Genomic DNA, 21,406 nt, shown 5'->3' with positions numbered 1-21,406 from the left:
GGCACCAATTTTTTTGTTTTTTAATAGAAATTTATGAGGATATTGTTTTACTAAAAATACATAATTAATTAAATTAATATACCACAATACGATTTTTATTATTATAAATTATTTTGCCCGCACCTCTTCTATATTTTTGTTATTTTTGACTACCCTTAAATTTTTACCTCAAACCTAAGTATTTAGAATTATTGAATTCTTTGAATAATTAAAAATAAATTAATAATTTTAAAATAAAAAACAGGTATTTAATAAATTTTATTTTTGATTAATTGCTTCTTACAGGGGTGGTAGAAAATATTATTTTTACAATATTTATTTTAATTAATATATTCACACATTTTATCATATATAAATAGAAAAATAGTATAGGTATAAATAACTATAATCGCATTAATATATATAAAGATTATATATTTTTTATTCTCTCTTTATTCATACAAATTGTATAATGAGTCCAGATGAAAAATCCAATATAATTGACTATTAATTACTAATTTCATATTTATAAATAAGTTTAAGATAATATAAAGCTTAAATTAAGCTCCAATAGACATACATAGGCACCTATACCTTAGTTAATACATTGAGATTATTAAATTACAGATAACTACTTAATAAACCTGTGACCAATTGTCCAACGAAATTTAAACATCTGCGGCATCTGTCTTTCGTTACAGAACCATACTGTCAAAGCGTCCTCTTGGGGTGGATAGCAGAATGTTAAAATGAATACACCGATTTACTAAACGAAATTTATTTCAAAAGAAGTTTTCTAAATTAAACCAAAAAAATAAATTAACGATTTTAAAATATGAAATGGGTCCCTGAAATGAAAAGTATGTTAATAAAATAAAAAAAGAGAACAATTGATTTACTGACTATCTGGTACGCCTTCAAATATTGCCTCCCATCCTCTGCCCGTGTTCGTTATGGAAGATTGATAGTTTATGTCAACATGACCGTCAGAGTAAAGAGTTGTAATTAAATCCTGCAAAATATTTTATTGAAATTATGTGAAATTTCATTAGGCTGATGTTTACCCCTCTGCAAAATTTGTGTTTCGATGGGATTCCTTGAGTATATGCCACAATTTCTAGATAATTTACGTCACATTCTCCAGTTATATCAAAACCTTAAATTATAAATAAGATTATCTTATTATGAACATATAAATGTCAATCAAAAAATTACTTCTAAATCTAAGAGCAACCGTTAAAGAAGTAGGTACACGAATATTCCATGTACACAATGTGTCCACTCTATTTGAATTAGGGAACATGGGACTGTAGATTTTTCCCTTATAATTATATATGTCTCCACCGCAACCTTTTCCATTTTTAGTTGATACGTAGGTAAAATCATAAGAAACTAGGAATGGGGTGCGTTCTGTTGAGTGAATCCACAATTTATTTCCTGTAGAAAACACTGGATTTGGCAATCTGTAACCACATGCTTGTAACAATACGGGATCGTCTTTTCCGCCATCTCGAATCTAGAGATTTACAAACATTAACATTATTATTTAATATGAAATAACTTGCATACCGTCAGTGATGCAGTGTCACATGAAGCTGGATATCTAAATATGCTAAAATAGATAGATATTGTAGTGTTTTCTGGAGAAGTTATAGTCGTTACACAGTCAGTTAGTCTTTCTCCTGCTACTACTAATCGCCCTTGTTCACTGGTATAATTTCTGTTGCATCCAGCAGTTAAATATTCTATTAAAAATCCTTTGCCATTGTTTACGGAATTTTCACTCGTGAAAACTAACGACAATGTATTTGATGGAGAATAGAAGTCAAATATCTTATCATTTTTCCCACAAAATTGATGTTCACCTCGTAAAGTATTAAACATCTGTAAAGGTTTGTTGTTCATACTAAGTCTATGTTAAAGGTCTCGTTTAGTACATACCCCAAACTTAGAACGATTGTAGATGATGCGTGGACCAAGTCCTTCAGTTATGATGTTTTTATTGTCTTCGTCTTTTATTACCAGTTTATCTTGCCTACACAAATTAGTGCTTAAATGCGAATCGTCCCCGTGTTCCAAATCAAAATCAACAAAATGTAATACTATTCGTTCCCTTGGTTCAGCCTTCATTAACCAAATACATTTTGTGTCACTTGGATAGCTACTGGGGTAATTAGGGCTACGTAAAATTTGCACATGATCGGTCACATTTAAAACAGATTCTCCACAAGTTGCTAAAATCAATATTGTGTATTTACAATACCACAACCACTTAACAAGATAAGATTTATCTTACTCATTACTGGTGTAACTGTAATCTTAAATGCGTTGCTTGTCCTTTTAGATGAAACAAATCTTATGTAAGCGAATCTCGTATTTGTTAGTATGTTTCTCTGGGGTTTGGAATTGGAGGAACTACATTTTGTTTCTATCAAGCTTGAAAATGAAGCTCCACCGTCTCTAATCTGCAAAGAAATTGGGAAGCTGACGGTTTAAGAGTCTTGAATTAAAGTGCGATTTACCTCTAGGTAAGAACAGTCGCAGCTTGTGCCGTTACTGTTACAAGACGCCAAATTGATCTCATCAAATTGAATTTTAACAGCATATGATAATGGACTTTGTATTGTCCACTGGCAATCAATATTTTCTAAATTGTTCGGTGCTCGAATTGTTTTTGATCCACTGTTGGATAGAACAATATTGCCACCACAACCAGCTTCTGGGCCTGAAAAACAAAATATTTTGTAGACTACAACTACATCGATTGCGGTGCAGTTTTACCATATGTGAATTGAACGTCCCCTTCAAACCCATGTCCTCTGACATTATATATAAGATGGATGAACATTCTGTTTGATGGGGAATGGATTACTGGAGGATCAGCTGAAAGATCGCCACACAAAACAGCCAGCCGGTCAGCTTCATTTTCAGTGAAATTTTTAAATATTTGCATTCTGTACAATTGACAGTTTCTCAATAATGGTAGTCTCAATTCTCGAATTCTAAAAATGTTACGTTAATGTAAGAAATGCTTAAGTTAAATCAAATTTACCTCAACACAACACTCTGCCCCTTTGGAGCCTCTATTTCCCATTTACAAGTAACATATTCATTATTAAACTGCAGTTGCCTTTGAGTGCTCGATGGAGACAATTCGTCAGACTTAATTGTTTGTTCTGTTGTAATTTTACCTCCACATACTGGAAAAATTGTCTTAGGTTTTTAGTTTATTTAATGTATTATGGTAAGTTACCTTCATTTTTATACATAAAAATAAATCCTTTTTTCTGCATCCATCTGTCAGTCTTAAACTTTATTGTAATCAAGTCCTTAAGTCGTAAGTCTCCTGGGGTGTCAGTGCCACAATATGTGACAGCACCTTGAGAATATGCAGAAGTGATAGTCAGATTATCATAGGCACATTCTGGTGCACCTGCAGAAGACGTCGATAGAAATTTGACTGAAAAATTACAATTTTTTATTACCTTTCTCCAATTCAAATTCTTCGAAGGAAAGATTTATAACTCTACCACGGTTGGTAATGTTATAAACACAATTTAACCTTGAAGCGTAGGCTATAGGGAATCCTGGACTTCTTACATATTGCGGAGTGTTGGTGGCTGTAAATGTACCTCCACAAAGTAAAGTCCATTGGGCCTGCAAAATGTAAGTTTCATTTAGTATGTCCATTTTTGAAAATCACAATTAAACCTTAAATCCTGAGCCAGTTATTTTGTTATTGCCACTTCTAAATATAATGTTCATTTTATCTCCGGTAGAACGAATATCGTGAGGTATGTTGCGTCCACATTTTTTACCAAGTGATACCCATTTATTTTCAGCATAGTCCAATATTTCTAGATAATCATCGGAACAATCAGAGGTGTCCTCAATGAAAAACCTGTCTATGAACTTAAGATTAATGAAGTACCCGGGCTCACTTCTGATTTCCCAAATGCATTCAGTATTATCTTTATAATTTATATGGTCACTATAACCAGGAGATTCAATTATGCGAGTGGCGTCATGGAAGGTTCCTCCACAGCCGTGTATGTTCGGCTCGTACTGCAAATTGAAGCCTGTACCAGCAGAATGTGCTTGGTATTTATATTCAATCCACAGGCTACGAGAAGATGCCCGGATGACGTTCGGTTTATTATTTTGACAGAATTTGCCTATTTTTGGATGCTTGGGGGAATCACCGTTGTGTATAATCAGATAGTGTTTTTCACAGTCAGGTCCAAGATCTAAATTGTTAATTGTTAACTTAACAGTATGTGTCGTAGGCAACTTAACAAGCCATGCACATTCGTATGACTTTTGTGGCGAGTGAGGGTAATTTGGACTTAAAATACTTCCATTTTCACCATATAAAACGCCACCGCAATCATGAGTATCGTAAACGACAGTAAAATTGACTTTGTATTTAGGAAGTACCGAAGCCTAAAATTTAAATTATAGTATATAGTTATAAATAACATAATAATGCATCTTTACCTTCAAGGTGGTCCTTGGATAAGGCGATCTGAACGTTTTCTTTGAAGTTTTACAAGTTTTCATGACCTGATTACCAAATTCAATTGAAACATATGGGAACAAAGAGACACAAATATCTTCGCTATTGTTAGTGAACATATCAACTGTCATTGACAATGTTTTGTTTTTAGCCAGTTCATTTTCCCATTTGCATGCATAACTGTTAATGTCGGGAGATTTGATAATGCCACTGTCTTTGGTAAAGTCCCCAGTGCACACTAAAATATTAATAATTAGTGTTTATTTCTCTGTAGTAAATTGCCTTTACCTGTTGGATTATTTGATGTGTATCCTGCCCTGAAGCCTCTATGGTTTGAACCGGTCATTGACCAAAATATTATCGTCATCTCATTGTCACTAGACTCTATGGGATTTTCAATAGAATTTCCCGGTCTAAATACTGTGATTAGGTTTGTAAATGTAGCAGAGTTATAGAATGCAACTCCCTGCTCATAAACCATCTTAGCCCCGCCAATTAAATCGGCATCAATGAATTTGAATGTGATTCTCCTGCCTTTCGGCACAATTATTGTCCATTTACAATTTCCCTCAAAAGTCTGCGTTGGATATCCCGGTGTTTGAATAAATCCTGCGTCCGCTCTAGTAACTCCACCACACACTAAAAAATACGAACTGCGGTTTAAGCCAAGGTATGAATATACTGATTTAGTTACCTTGTCTTTGAGACTTAAAACTTAATTTAAATCCTTTATTAATAAACTTCGGTTTAACCATTATAAAATCAATCTGAACCTTATTAAATGTTGAGTTTATAGCTGGTGGAACGTTTCTACCACAGAACGTCCCTAACACATTTACTGGAAGCAAACAGTTATTTTAAAAAAGCCCATCAACTTTCTTATTCCATCACATACCTTTATTTAACGCCACATTTTTTTCGCTCACTACAATTCTGTTGCTTGTACAGTTGTTTTGACTAATATCCAAAAAGTCAAACGATAATGTTAAGAAACTATTTTTTAGCCCAATAAAATACCAAGTACAATTTTTGGGTTTACCAAGATTATTTTTATCAGTAAACTGCAATTTGCCTTTGAATCCCCTTATCGTTCCTCCGCAATCATCCACAGAAATTTTTGCTTTAAAACCATTTTTTGGTATGTCAATCTCTGTGAAGTACTTAACATATAGCATATTATCTGTGGTTATTTGTGAGCTAGGTGGTGTTCTTCCACAATATTTTCCTAACGAAGGAGCTAGTTCGGTACCACCATCATTTAATGAAACGTACTCCTTTTGGCAACTAAAACAAAGGAAAATTAACTTGAACAGTTAACGTACTGAGGTTTAGTACCCTATGTGCATGTTGAGGTCAAATCGTTCCTCGAAATCGATTTTCAGTGTTTCTCCAGGAGGCGCAGTAATTAACCAAGTGCATTCGGTGTAAGGATTAGGTATGTTGGGATAATTGGGCGACGATATTTCAATTGTGTCGGTTGTATCTCTTAAAGTAATTTCACCACCACAGTCAGTAGAAATTTCTTCATATCTTAATTTGAAGGTCTAGAAATAAAATACATTTATAGTCACATGGATGGGTTACAGTATTGTTTATGTTACTCCTAGTATTCCCAGGTAATAGACGCTAAATTTGTTGCTTGTGGTGTTCAATTCACCAGGCGTGAAGTCTCCGCAATATTTTCCATTACCCAACAAAGGTGAGTCTTTGTAAACACCATTTCTTAAAAGTAGATAGCTGTTGCAGTGCAAATTTAACCCAAGATCCAATTTTAAAAAGGTTACTTTGATGGTTCTTCCTGGACGCACGGTGATGTTCCAGCGGCACTAGAAAGGACCAACGTCAGATTACTTCTCAACTTATTTTTATGACAAATTACTTCATCACTCCTCCTCGTTGAATTGTCAAAAATGATGTATCCTGATTTTTCCGTCAGTGAACCTCCGCATTCTTAAACATGGAAAAGTAAAAATCATGTACATTAAATATAAACAAATCGTTACCATCCTTTATCTGTGCTTTAAAACCAGTGCCATTGTAATATGAATTAGTTTGGAAAACTACTTTCATTAAATTAGTGGTACGAATAGGATCTTCATGAGTCATATTTCTATAACAAACATTCTTAATAAAAGTCCAGTCATTGTCGTCATTATTCATTTCATAAATCTTAACTACGTCGCCGAAACACAAATTGCTCGTGAAACGGAAAGAAAAATTAACGTCCTCGAAAAGTATTTTTAAATGATTCATGGATGTTGTTGAAAAAATCCATTCACACATCAAATTAGGTTTGTATCCATAAGGATATCCAGGCGAAGTTAAAGTGTACTCCTTAAGCGCATTAATGTCAATTGTTTCCTGAGAACCACAACCTGGAACTAAATTTTTTGAATAATAATAATAATCAGTTAGCTAATTAGTTCGTACTTTCTGAAGCATTGAACACGCGAGGTTCATAAACGTTATCAACTTCCATCCACTCCAAAAGAAACTTGGAGGGTTGTCCAACGTACGAATTAAAATTTAAAAATACCACATTGGAAGTTGATTTTACTGGTTTCATTTCCATGTTGGAACAACTCGTTAAAACAGGACTCTCTTCGTTAGGCCCATCGTATATCTATAATTGGCAACAAAATATCAATTTCATTTTTGTAACATCAAAACATTAACTTACGTTGAAATCGGAGTAACATTCCGTTAAGAATTGATAAGAGGTAACATCTTTAAATGTTATCAATATACGTTTGCCAAAAGAAACTATTATTTTATAAGTACTATATATTCCTGGTGAATATTTTGGATAAAGAGGACTGGCGATTTCGCCCTTTGATCCAGTCAACACGTTGTCCAAATCTAACAAATAAAGGAAATTAATTGTTTGCAAAAAAGTCAATTTGCTTGTACCTACTTATAGAGTATTCTGCCAAAAAGCCCTTTGCAGTTATTAAACTGGACGAGAAATTACTACTAGAGAACATCAGCCATAAGCTTCCAAGATGCGTAATATTCGTAGGAACGTTGTTCCCACAATACAACCCAAGTAGTTCACCAGTCCCATTATTCTTCCTCACTTCCAAATAGTCAGTAACACAATTCTTTGATTCCAGGAGTTCAAACTCTTCAAATGACAAAGACACGTGATTTCCTGGGCTAACATCGATGGTCCACTCACACTGAGTATTGACAGCATAAGTTCTAGGATAACCAGGAGTAGAAATGTATCCATTTATGTTGCTTAAAGTGCCACCACAATCTACAAGTACCTCATAAGCTCAGATTACGTATAAAGATAAAAAGCTTACGGCTATCGACAACACGGTAAGTAGCAAAGAAGTGCACTCCTTCTTTTACAACCAAGTGTATTGCTGCCCCATCACTGTAAATGGTTGGGGGAGCTTTGTCACCGCAGTATTCGCTAATTAAGGGTGAGTCACTCGTTTCGCCATTGTAAACAGCGATTCTAGGTAACTGATATTCTGAATCACATTCGGTTAGGCGTTCCAGGTGGGAAAACGTCAATGAAAGTCGATCACCTACGATATTACAAATATTCACTTAATTAATCAACACTAATAAAGACAAAATCATTACTTGGTTTTGTAGCAACAATGGTCCACGTGCAAGTATCTTCTACTGGTCCATCGACTTCAATATTTCCATTGCTGGAAGTTTCAATTCGGGCACCACAAGACTAAAACAGGTGATGGTTAATATGCTGATAAGTTTTAATGGTTTAAATTTTTACCTTCGAGTAGCGAACTTGGAAACCCTTTGATGTATAAACGGGTTGGCCTTTAAACTCGATGTACATTTGATTATAGGTTGATTTAATTGTGCCGTTGGGTTTTTGTGACCCACATGCAGTAACCAACGTAGGATATGAAGCATAGGGTCCATCAAATACCTAAAATATTGTTATTATGTTTCTTAAAATAAAATAGAATTAACAAATGTCACCTTAACATAACTTGAATCACAAGAAGGGCTATACAAATCTATGTCTACAAATTCTAACTCAATTGTATGATTTTCGTCGACTTCAATTAGCCATTCGCATGTGTCATTTTTATTGTAGTTCTTAGGGTAATTTGGAGACGCTATAGTTCCAGTTTTGGAAACCATCTTTCCTCCACATTCTACAATTACGTAGTTAATACAACAATAATAATAATCAGTGTTAAAAATAACTTACTTGAGTCGATGGTCTTGTAGGTAGCATAAAATCCTTTGCCTTGGTTCGAAATGTCTGATGCAAATTGTACAAACATATTATTGCCCGAGCTACTAATAACTGTAGGTTTTTTTTGATGGCAAATCTTCGATAATTCCATTTCATTAGCACTTCTTCCATTGTACACAGCTATATAATCGTACTCGCACATGGCGTCAGTTTCTACATCCACCACATTCAAAGTAAGCTCGACACTTTTGTCATATTCAACTTCTATCAACCATTCGCATTTACAGGAGTAGGGGTATCTTTCGGGGTAATTTGGAGACTTGATGATTCCAGATTCTTGTTTTAGTATACCACCACATCCATCCAGCTTCCATTCTAACCGGAAACCGGATGAACTCATCAAGTTGTCGGTGACGAACTTTATTCGTACGGAATCGGACGGAATGTGTATAAATCCAGGACTGGAGGTGCAATACTTTCCTAAAGTTGTCTGTTCGTCATTAGCCGCATTAATAATCTCCAAATAATCGAACTGACAACTGTTGGTTTTAACTGAACCCATAAGTCGTTCCAGTTTGAAATGGGAAAACGTTATGTTAATCTTATTTCCCTGACTCACTTTAATAGACCAGTCGCAAAATTGATTTTCTGGATAACTGTTTGGAAAATTAGGACTTTCAATGACACCACTAAACCCAGTAACTTCATTGGTACAAACTTAAATAATCAAACACATCAGTAAGTAATAATGTTAGCGTAATTTTTATAAATTACCAGTGGAGTAATGTAACTGGAATCCTCTGCCTTGGAAATTTACATCTGACCTAAATTTAACCAACATTTGGTTTTGTGTAGTTGTGATTGGATAATAAGTTGGTCTGCAGAATTTTCCTAGTGATGGTGAATTCAACTTCAAACCATCAAAAAGCTGAAATTTTACATTATTTGATGCACATCAAAACATCTAAATACCAATTTAGTTGTATCAAACCAACCTCTACATAATCCAATAGACATTTGGTATGTTTTTCCAAATCTAGGTCAGCAAATATAACTCTAATGACAGAACCAGCACTCACAGTTACTTTCCAATAACATTCTGTGTTTCTGCTGTAAGGTTCAGGATAATATGGTGATATAATTGAACCATTCGGGGAAATTAGTGATCCTCCACATCCTAAAACGAATTTATAAATATTAAAATACCAGCATATTTGTTTGAAATATCTAACCTGTAGCTGTTGACATCCATTTAATCTTAAAGCCATGTCCAGTTTTGGTAGCATCAGAATTAAATTCCAGATACAGTTGATTAGAATGCGACGGTATTATCTTTGGAATTGATGAACCACAATACCTTCCAATCAGTGGTGATGCAGAAGAACCACCATTTCTAAACAGAATGACTGTCAGTAAAAGACTATGAGCCACAAATACTCATTTACCTTATTTCCAACCAATCATATCTACAGTTCATGTAGGACTCAATTTTGAAATCTGTTACATTCAATAAAATTTGATTGCCAGGTGAAACTGTGATCTTCCAAATACACTTTTTGTCTATTGGATAATTATCTGGATATTGAGGAGATTTTATTACACCAGCAGGAGTTAAATAGTTTCCTCCACATACTGTAAGAATATACACATGTAGATATATAATAATACATGTTGTTTTTCAATAGTAAGAGGGCGTCTCAGATCTTTTACAAAAACAATTACTATCAGAAGTTGTAAACTGATGATCAATAAATAAAAAACACCCACATAGAAACTTCATCCAGATAAAATAGGAAGTTCTTCCAAAGCATGCTTTTAATGTTCTGAAATTTCACAAACATCTTACCTTGATTTTCTGGTAAAAATGAATAAGCTCCCAAAAATCCATCCATACTTATAGAAGTGTCAGACTCAAATACTATGGTCATCAAATTTGAGGAAGAGAACATGGTTTCTGGAGGGGTATTTCCGCAAAACTTTCCCATCAAACCACCCAATCCGGGACCAGTATTGTTGTCGTAAACCGTAATGCTGTCGTACGCACAGTTAACACTATATTCCAAATGAAATGTGACCCACGTTAACTGTATAACGTGATTTTTTGGTGCAGATATTATCCATGTACATTTTTTCTCTGATGGATACCCAGTTGGATGACTGGGCGATGCTATTGAGCCTACTTTTTCCTTAAGGATGCCTCCACATCCAATAAAGGTTGTGGAGTAGTTTGCCCGAAAACCGTGCCCATCGACGCTGAAATCACTCTTAAACGATATCCATAGATAATTATGTGATGACATGATGGTTGGTATTGGACCTTTACAAAAGCGTCCAATTAAGGTTGAGTTTGCATTGTCACCGTCCCTAACCTGCGTAAAACAATCAGTTAATCTAAATTAGCACGTAATATTTGGAGTACATACTTCAATGGCGTCATAGATACAAGCCGGTTGTGAGTTTTGTTCCAAATTTAAGTCAATAAATGACAATGATATAATATATCCTGGCTTTTGAATTATCTCATAGATGCACGATGAACCTGCGTCATACCTTCCAGGATAATTCGGAGACTCTATTATACCACTTGGGTCCGAATACATTCCTCCACAAACAGTTTGATATTTTAAACGGAAACCTCCCATACTAGTTGCCCAATCCGTTTTAAAAATTATTGTTATTTCATTTCCATGTGAAATGTATGGAGCAGGTATTTCACTTCCGCAATAACGTCCTATTAGAGGTGAGTTGACGTCAGGACCTTCATGTATCTAATACATGTATAATTAGTACTTTCTATACATTGTAAAACCCTTCCAAACTTACCGATACATAGTCAAATTTGCAACCCACTGAGTCTTCCATGTTAAAGCTGATGAAAGATAGCTTAATTCTTGATTGTAGTTTGCGTTTAATCTTATATTCACAGAACAAATCTGGGGGGTATACTCCATCAATTGTGGGAGAGTGTATTTCTCCAATGCTGTTTGTGAAAACACCACCACAACCAGGTAAACCTTAAATTTTAAGTAAAGAAATTTTTACGTTCAAATGGGTATTTAACCACTAACCATCAATGACCGAATAACTTAATTGAAAACCGGGGTAGCTGTCTACGTCATTGGAATGAAAATGAATTATTACTACTGGGCCAGACGAGTACAACGGTGCTGGATGAGAAGTATTACAAAACTTTGCAAAGAGTGACTCGTCTCCATCTTTAAACTAAATTAGTATTAGTATGTAACACTTATAATGTACCATTAGTTCCTTACTTCCAAATAATCCTTGCTACAATCTGGATTGTCTCCAATAATCAATGAAAAGAAATGGAACAGATATCTTTTATTGGGAGGGGCAGTTAATGTCCAGATGCAGTCTCTAAAAATATATGTCACTTGTTTTTGCTTTTAACAATATTGAATCAATAAATACACACCTATTTAATGGGTAATTACCAGGAGATCCTGGAGATTGTATGTTACCAAATTCCGGGGGACTATTGAAGAAGCCTCCACAGACTATAAAAGTGAAATTACATAATAAATTGATTTATAATTATTAATAAAAAGTACCTGGATCAACAGTAGTCCAATTTAATTCGAAACCATGTTTAGAAATGGTATGATCCGATCTAAACCAAATGTATATGACATTGTGTGTAGAAATTATTGTCCCATTATTCGGAAACTCATTACCACAGAATCTACCTATAATATGGGATGCCGAATTCATTCCGTCGTGAATCTGAAGCCAATCAAATTTGCAAGCATGTGACTTTTCAATGTCAAACTTTGTAAATGTAAGGTTTAAAACTTTGGTAGAATTGGTTTCAATGGTCCAAGCACAGCTGACACTGTGTTTATAGTTGTTGTAATCAGACGGAGGATACTTTAACACGCCTTCCTCGGCATTCAAACGGCCACCACAGGCTGTAAAAGTTAATTGAAAAACACCATAAATTTAGGAAATATATTAGACTTACCTGGTTCTTCATTTTGGCAAAAATGTCCGGTAAACCCTTGCGGACAGACGCATCTAGCATAAACAATAAACACTTGACATGTTCCTCCGTTTTGGCAAGGATTTGTGGCGCACGGATTCCTTTCTATGTCACAGTTTCTTCCAGTAAATGGCGGACGACATCTACATACATAGTCAGTGGAGTTAGTATTTCTCAAGCACAAGCCATTTTTGCAAGGATTTGGATTGCAGGGATTGAACGAGTCTCCAGATAAGCGAGTGCATCCATTAGGTCCTATGCCATTGCCTATGTAACCAGGAGGGCAAACACATTCTACGTACGTTGAGCTTATACCTACATTACGTAAAAATTTAGAAACAACAGAATTTTAAGATATTTGGTTGGGTTACTTGGATTGTTTCGACATTGTGCCAAATAATGACAACCTCCGTTATTTACATTGCAAACTCCTTTAAATTCACATTGTTTACCGTCTCCAAAATATCCTGGAGGACACATTCCGCAACTGCTAGAGCCCTATATTACAATTTATTATAATACAAATATTGTTCTTGTAATTTAAAGTTTTTTAATAATTGACTTACATAAGAATTAATACATTGAACCATTGGATTTGTGCTACATCCTCCATTGAATGATTCGCATTCATTTATATCAGCACAATAATACCCATTACCAGTGAATCCTATAAAAATAATTATTTTAAAGGAAAAAGTTGTATTAGAAAATTAGTACCTGCAGGACAAGAACCACATGCAAACGAGCCTGGTGTATTTATACATGGTACTATAGGATTAGTTGAACAGGGTGGATGATTTAATTTACATTCATCTACATCTACAGTACAAGCTAGAGTTGTTGCATCTATAGTCCATCCCTAAAACCATCAAACAATGGTTATTCTTATCACTAATTTTTTAACACTCTTTATTACTTGGTCACATATACATTTATATCCTTTCGCATTATTTTGAGGTACACAAATCCCATGTCCACAAAGTTCGGTTGAGCCAGAACTACATGTTGCAGAAGATTTTGTACAATGTACTCCATACCATCCCGATAAACATAAGCACCTGAAGGATGTTATTAATGACATAGATAAAGAAGGGTTCAGATAATACGACTTACTCATAAGATCCTTGTTTGTTAACGCAACTTGCGCCATTCTGACAACCTAAGTCAGTTCCAACAAATCGACTACATTCATTGACGTCGTCTTCACACGTAGAACCCTAAACCAGATTTAGTTAATACTTAAACATTTAATTTTTAATTTAAGTACCTCCCACTGTGGTGGACACAGACAGCGGAAATTTGCAAACATATCGATGCAAGTACCACCATTTTTACACGGGTTGCTCCTACAATCATCATCAAGGAGAAGATTTCGCAGATTATTTAGTCTTCGTCTTAGACCATTAATTCTTCTGTTTATGCTGAACCAGTTTACGTTTGGAAAATTGGGAACAACAATTGAACGGTTAGCACTGGTACTGTGAGTTTCATAAAACATAAGCTTTTGTTCTATCATATTTAGTCTGTCTTGGTAACTATCGGCAGACCTTTGAAATGATTCTTCCGTTTTTAAAGCATTGTGAGCCTGTAAAATTATTATGTTATTTTGTGGAATAATTACTCGTTTTAATGTACCTTTTTTAAAACGGTCATTACATCTAAATCGTTTACGTGCAAACCTTTTGTAACTATTGTGACATTACAATCATAGGCTGCGCCAATAAACAAGTGTCCATTTCGAGTGTAAAGTGTTGGTCGGAGATTTCTAAAAAATATAGAGTAATATACACACTTAACACATCACTACAAAAATTGTATCTCAAAATTGAGGTTGACTAGACTTTAGTTCAAGGGAGTGTCCTCAAAAAAATGGAAGATTACGTGGATCATATAATGTAGAATTAAAGTTGGTACAGGGATGAGGATATTTAAAAATTAGTTAAGACTAATTCAGCACTTCACAGAAAGAAATCTAAATTTTAATTAATATTAATTAAATAGGATTTCCTCTATATAAAGACTTTGGTCAAACAACCGATATTTTTAATTATACAAGTGGAAAATAAATAACATAGAAAATTATTTTGCAAAGAAAAAGACATGTTTATAATCTCATCGTTTTAGATAAACTAAATGAGAATACTAAATACTTATACAAAACAGAAAATTCTTACGATGATGTCAAAATTCCATGAGCACTTAATATTAAAACTTTTAAAAATAAAACGTTTATAATGTACTTCATTATAACATTTCACTGGCACATTTTAATGAAACAAACGCTAGAAACAGACTAATGGGTTTTGGGCCGTTCTAGTGATTATATTATATTCCATTATATGAATTTGGGCGTCACAGTATCAAATAACGTACAAATGATTAATCTGATTATTTTGTTTTAATTTTGACATTTTCTTATAAGAGAAATAAAATTCATTTTTATAAGCTTCTAATTATTTAAACAATCTTAAACATTAATGAAAATATCTTTAGCTGAATTTAGTTCCAATTTTGAAGAAAAAGTAATAAAATTGGACATCGCACAAATGTTTAACAAATAATCATGAGAAAAAAAAACGTTGCTACAATGTATTTGTTTCTTATAAATTTAGTGGATAAAAAATAGCAATGCTTTTATTTATGTTGCTCATTTATTAACATATTTTTTGTATTTAAAATATTTTTTTGGAATGAAACATGACATGTATCTTCAAGTGCTATTCGTTAAGTGGCAAAGTGGCAATGATGTATTGAAAATGAACAACGAAAAGGTTGGTCGTCTTGAAACCTCTACACACGAAGGAATTAAGCAGTGCCTCTTGCTAAATCCTCATGGGAGATGTTTGGAAATTGATCAATCACTAAACTACGATGAATCAACCATTAGAAAGAGACTTGCAATACAATGAATTTCATTCAAAAATTTGGACCCCATAAATTAAGTCAGAATAACAAAAATAAACGTTTGACAATTCCCAATAGTCTCCTTACAGGAGGCTAATGAAGCTATTAAACATTTCAATGATTGTAGTGTTACGACAATAGATAATAGGTAAACTTGTACAGTACTAAAAGTCTTAACTTGAGAAGGATTTTGATGACTGTATGGTGGACTGCAAGTCTACTTCTCGGAAATTGTATATATATAATCAATATTGCAGCCTCTTTAGTTGATTAGTTAAAAACGTATAGGTTGGTAGTGGTGATAAGGAAATAAAACAACATGTGTGTACTCGAATAATATTTATTTCAGAGATCTATTAAATTGTACCGTAAGTTTCGTTTATTACGTTATGGTACATCAACACAAACACGTAATTTTTTATATGTAGTTAATACTGATAAAATATCTACATATATATCTTATAATACAATCACAGACTTTAGTTTTTTAAAAAAAATATTTAACTACACAATCTATGGATGTATGTCGGATTCGTTTTTATACAGAATATCTGTGAGCCTAATATAATAGTGACAATATTTGTATCTGTATGTATTTGATACATTCGTTTATGGATTCGTTACATTAGTGCATAGGTATGCAATAAGGGCTCGGATTTGTTTAAATTGAAATTATTTGTTCAATATTAATTACAATCGAAAATTTTAATAAATTTTCTGAGTGAATATTTGTAAGAACAATTTACAATGTTCTTTTGTTCGATATTATAAATATTGATTAATGAGAAGGTAACGAATCGTTTTTTTCCAGTCACTCAGTAACGAATACATACGGTTTGCCAAGTGCTTGTTTAGTGGAACTCCTAAACATCCTGTATAGTATATACACATGCTTAAAATCAAACATTGCACAAATATATAACATTTAGTGGAAATGAGGTTACTAAGAAGACAAAAGACTAGGCAATATTACTGCCACAGGGGATGTCTTACAACACCAGTCATAACTTTAAGAGAAAGTCAACATTATTTGTGGCCTGTAAGGTCACTTTTAAGCTTCACTCAGGTACACATTTCCATTAGTCCAAGATATTGCTCTAATAACTTCAATGGCAAAAAGTAAAACATTAATAAATACTCGAAGTTCATCAAAAATGATTGTCCATAGTAATGTACAAGATGTTCCAGAGGTAAAATTTCCCCAAAATGAGAAGCACCTGAAAAATTCTAACACAAAGGCTTTGTGTCTTTAAAATACTGAATGTAAAAATAGGGGTTAATCTGATAAAGCTAGTCAGCAAAAGAAAATAAATCATGTATTAAATTATATCAAGTGCAGTAACCGATTTTTGGAAACATCCTTTAGAAACCCAACGTCCTTAACACACTACGCAACAACATTACCGGCCCGCGTGCTCACAGGTGGGCACACGATATGTTTTACATGACCGCTTGTACACCAGTGGGCATGATTTAAATACAATTTAAATAATGTCTACCTCAAATTATTGTACATTAAAAAATATTTAAAAAATAATACACGTAATTAACAATAAGAAAAACGCCAGTCCGTGTGTGTGAAATACGATTTTGCAATGCGGTCTTCAATGTGTTAAAGAACCTTTCAAGAAAACCATATTAAACCATGAAATATTCTGGGACGCCTTGTATTACAGCACACTCCTTTTTCTAACATCCTTTCTTCATCTAGCTTAATGTTGTGATGTATTGATGACACTTCTGAGTGTCCTCTGTGGGAATCTAATTAATGGAGGTGAAGTTTAATATAGATTTGTTCAGTATGGGACAGATGTAAATACTTTTACTATTAACATATTTTGGAAGTAACACAATCAATCATTTTCGATCATACAGTATTTAGACAAAAGATAAAAACAATTTTAGTCATCGACTGGAAAAACTTGTGTTATTTCCCCGATTCCTTTAGTTGTACCCTCGCGGAACAATAAACGTTGACCAACGTTTACATATTCAGGATGGTTTTTAAATTTAAATAAAATAGATCCTCTTTCGTTTGTGTGGATGCAGCTGTTGGCATAAATTCCTATAACCACAGCAGTCTGTCGCACATTTCCAATGTGTACTGTAGTTTGAAATCCTTTATATATAGCTGTGGCGTGAAATAGAACACTGACATTTGCCTGAAAATATAAGCATCCCTTTGCTTTCACATCGGGATTCAAAATCACCAAACCATTTCTCAAATTGGAAATACACTTATCCAGACAAATGGCGGCGCTCTGACCCGCTCTAACCATCCTGCATGGCACCCTGTTACGGTGGATCGACTTTATCGTCACCGTTTCGAATGTTCCGTTCTTCATCGGACCAATCTGCATTTTACTACCTTCACTTAAAATACCTTTTGTCAAAATGCCGCCTAGAATTTGACCCAAATCACCAGCCCTGAAGTGCTCGTCAATGTGGAACTCCGGAGATTCCTGAAAATATTAATTAATATTAAATTAACAAGCACATCATTCTCAGTATTCTCATTACCTGCTCCAATCTTTCTCGTTCCTTAACGCTCACGCCCGGGGGCAAAACATACAGAAACTTAAACAACAAATCCAATCCTTCTCCATTAACACTTGATACACAAAAAATGGGTACTACGTTTTCCGTCAGTTGATTGGCACCAGCAGTAATGACGTCGTCCAACGTTTTAATGACTAAAGGAACTCTCCTACACCCGACTTGCTTCAAGAACGACTCCAAACTCTCCAACGTACTAGTTGGAGAAGCCAAATCTGTCTTTGTGATGACTATAAAAAACGGCACTTTTAAAGCAATGGCAAGTGTCAAGTGTTCATGTGCCATTCCAATGGCCCCAACCGTGCTTGAAATCTACAAGAGATCATTATAAAGCAATTGGAAGTTTCACTGATTTCATAAATATACCAGAAGCATAGCATGATGTGGTGAATAGCCTGACAAACCTTGAATAGTTGTTCTTATATACTTTTTATATCCGGCCAAATCCAAAAACGTGACAAGTTTTGTGGAAGTATCGCAAATTTCTTCTTCAGTAATGAGTTCACTGTATCCGTAGTTAATTGGTTGGCCCTAAAATTGAATTAAACATGATTACTGTACCCCACTTCATCGTCAGATACATACTTCAGAATTAAAACCCAATATAGCATGCGAGATTGATGACGTTCTACCACTCTGAATTTCATGCAAGTGCCTGAACATATTTAATCTAGCCCTTCCTTTACCATTATCCAACCTGCCTTGCGTCAAAACACCCAACAATGTGGACTTCCCAGCGTCAGCGTTGCCCAAAACGGCAACTCGAATCTCGATATTATTTTGATCGTCGGGCACCTTTCGTACCAACACCTCAGCCACGCTACGTCCATTATCCAGTTTTCTTTCCCGTAAAATTGTGGTGGTGGCGCCCAACTTCATGGCCATTTGCTGCAGGCTTTGTAAACTGGCCTTCATGTCGAATTTTGATAGTCCCGCCAATATGCCGCTGTCCTCGACCCCTATCTCATAGATTGCCTCTCCATTACCTTCACGCAGTCTCCACTTTAGCTAAAAAAAGGCGAAGTACTTTCATAGCTCCTTTTCCAACATTTAAGTAGTTCACTTGCTAACGGAAAGAAATAAGACTTGGAACAGTTAAAACGTTTGGTAAAATTAGTGATGAATTATGGTTATATAAAAATTCTAATGATGGGTTCACTAAACCTAGATTTAAGTGGTGAATAAAGCAAATAATTCATCGACTGTTGTGTAAATTTTATCAGATGAAATAAAAATAAACAAGATTATTTATACAGGGTGATTTACCTAACTTATTGATTAGAAGTTCATAGAGAACGGAAAAAGGTATTCACTCAAAATTATTATAGCTATTATAACTCGAATTACTTATTTTGAACAACATTTTATTTCCGGTTTCGCCGGAAGTGATACCAACTTTGTTATTTTCAATGGCACACCCTGTATATTTTTCTATTTTTAAATTCTACGTATAATTGCAAATATAATGGCTATACCATGTCCTATGTATAAACCCAAGAGTTTTTGAGTTATTAATTTTTTTCCAAAAATTTTGACAGTTTGATGGACTGACTAGAATGTCTATAAAGCCACCATTTCTGATGCTGGAAAGTTAATTTTTGGCATACAGGTTAACTAAAGACTATTTTATAAGTAGCCATTATTAGTACCAAATTTTATACAGGTGCATATTAAATAATCAAATAACTGTCTTATTTTCAAAAGAAAATCATGTATGTTAAGGCATAAGTAAATTAGATATTAGAAAACCTACATATACGTGTATTATCCAAGAATTGTAGTAATTATGAAATACTGATTGGAAATTATTAAAATGTTATGATATAATAAAAACTGATATAACTGATTGATTATTTTTCAAGATTTAAAATAATGATAAATTTTACCAATACATATTTGTTTTTAATAATTCATTAAATGCATTTTAATGAGTCGGAAATTTTGTTTAATTTTATTTATCAACAATTTAAAAGTAATTTTGTGTGAAATTTTAACATGAATATTAGTAAATTAAAACAATATTTTCCAAGAATCAAAATGCAATATTAAGTTTTGTTAACTAATTAAAATATGTATAGTTTCATAATTTTACTAACTGATGTTCAAATAATCAAAATACAAACGTTGCAGATATGATAACTGAAAATATAACATGCTAATTTGATATTGCAAATTTCATTATCCATTTATCAGCTTATCATTAATAATACACTTACATATAATGCATTAATCACTTAATTAAAAATATGCAACATTTGCGAACACAAATTTTAACAAGATTTGCTGCAATTTTACTAATTCTGTGTTATTTTCTTCTCCTGGCAGATATCACAAACAAATATCAATTTAATATTTAAATCTTATTAGAATTATTTCTATATTAATTTAATTATATCTTTGATACATTATTGTATCATATACGCCTCATTATTTTAGTTATTCATATTATTTAGGTAATTTTTCATTTCTAAAAAATAAAATCAACAAAATTAATTGTGCATGCACCATTTATGTATTGCAAATGATTGCATCAGACGAATTAAAGATTAGAAAACATTGCATAAATTTACCTGCGTTACTAGATGCTCAAATCTTTGTTTTGTTGGGTTGACAATTTTCAATTTATATTCCACATTTCCAACTTGAGGTTCTGGAGGCAAAGCTTCATTATTGTTCATATTATCAATTCCATAATGTTGATTGTTGCAATCCGTGCCCGGATCGAACAAACTCAAAAACGAATCCATTTTAATGCCTTGTCTGAAATAAATGTCCACAACAATTAAATTTTCCTTTGTTTTGTTTTGATAAATGCAACTGTCACTATCATCTGATTATACACAACATATTGTAATATTACGAAATTAGTGAAAGTGGTTCGTAAAAAATAGAACATTTTGTAACAGCTCAATTAAAAATAGATTAAACTTAATAATTGTGAGGCGAATTTAGAAAGGAAACAGTCCGAAAACGATGAAATTCAATTTGAACGAAACTGTTTGATAATAAAACAATCACTTACCTTTGTTTACAGTTGTATTTTGGCCAGTGAACTTAGAGGACAGTTAAAAATAACATCACATCTTAAATATAATGTCCACACAATGCACCACAGTTGTTATGACATTGGAAAATCTATGAAACACTAAAATCTGAAAAATCCCATTGAAACAGCAAGGAACCTGTTATAATCCAACTGTGCCATTGCCATCTATTACGAATACTGGGAAGTGTAGTGGCGACGTGTAGATTTTTAGAATGACGT

At 33.6% G+C, this 21,406-nt stretch overlaps 2 protein-coding genes across 2 annotated transcripts; both read right to left on the bottom strand.

The window, feature by feature from the left end:
- Nucleotides 1-398: 398 nt before the first annotated feature.
- LOC109596732 (cubilin) lies at nucleotides 399-16,456 on the bottom strand. Its single transcript, XM_049961856.1, is given in 50 exon segments — nucleotides 399-733; nucleotides 770-827; nucleotides 883-991; nucleotides 1,044-1,135; nucleotides 1,195-1,495; nucleotides 1,549-1,863; nucleotides 1,921-2,213; nucleotides 2,276-2,444; nucleotides 2,502-2,704; nucleotides 2,761-2,981; nucleotides 3,032-3,179; nucleotides 3,233-3,412; nucleotides 3,465-3,636; nucleotides 3,691-4,422; nucleotides 4,477-4,733; nucleotides 4,784-5,134; nucleotides 5,190-5,333; nucleotides 5,391-5,779; nucleotides 5,831-6,039; nucleotides 6,097-6,321; nucleotides 6,375-6,445; nucleotides 6,499-6,928; nucleotides 6,960-7,118; nucleotides 7,176-7,354; nucleotides 7,410-7,754; nucleotides 7,804-8,034; nucleotides 8,093-8,192; nucleotides 8,247-8,405; nucleotides 8,459-8,637; nucleotides 8,694-9,398; nucleotides 9,456-9,609; nucleotides 9,677-9,858; nucleotides 9,914-10,074; nucleotides 10,127-10,313; nucleotides 10,528-11,050; nucleotides 11,105-11,449; nucleotides 11,505-11,695; nucleotides 11,750-11,903; nucleotides 11,954-12,059; nucleotides 12,118-12,199; nucleotides 12,254-12,610; nucleotides 12,664-12,996; nucleotides 13,053-13,179; nucleotides 13,248-13,348; nucleotides 13,399-13,540; nucleotides 13,598-13,739; nucleotides 13,795-13,898; nucleotides 13,949-14,266; nucleotides 14,317-14,446; nucleotides 16,419-16,456. Coding segments are annotated over 49 exon segments (10,965 nt in total). The 3' UTR covers nucleotides 399-733; nucleotides 770-807.
- On the bottom strand, nucleotides 15,910-21,356 carry LOC109605391 (GTP-binding protein 2). The gene is made up of 6 exons (XM_020021995.2): nucleotides 21,164-21,356; nucleotides 20,712-20,901; nucleotides 18,727-19,149; nucleotides 18,508-18,672; nucleotides 18,106-18,453; nucleotides 15,910-18,047 (listed from the first exon to the last, which is right to left on the bottom strand). Exons 2-6 carry the CDS (start codon nucleotides 20,886-20,888, stop codon nucleotides 17,487-17,489), a joined length of 1,674 nt encoding a protein of 557 aa, XP_019877554.1. The 5' UTR covers nucleotides 20,889-20,901; nucleotides 21,164-21,356; the 3' UTR covers nucleotides 15,910-17,486.
- Between the last annotated feature and the right edge of the window lie 50 nt (nucleotides 21,357-21,406).

The sequence above is a fragment of the Aethina tumida genome, chromosome 1 (genome assembly GCF_024364675.1).
Source record: "Aethina tumida isolate Nest 87 chromosome 1, icAetTumi1.1, whole genome shotgun sequence".
Taxonomy (NCBI): Eukaryota; Metazoa; Arthropoda; class Insecta; order Coleoptera; family Nitidulidae; genus Aethina; species Aethina tumida.
The sequence above is the reverse complement of the archived record's forward strand: the minus strand, read 5'-3'. Positions and strand labels throughout refer to the sequence as shown.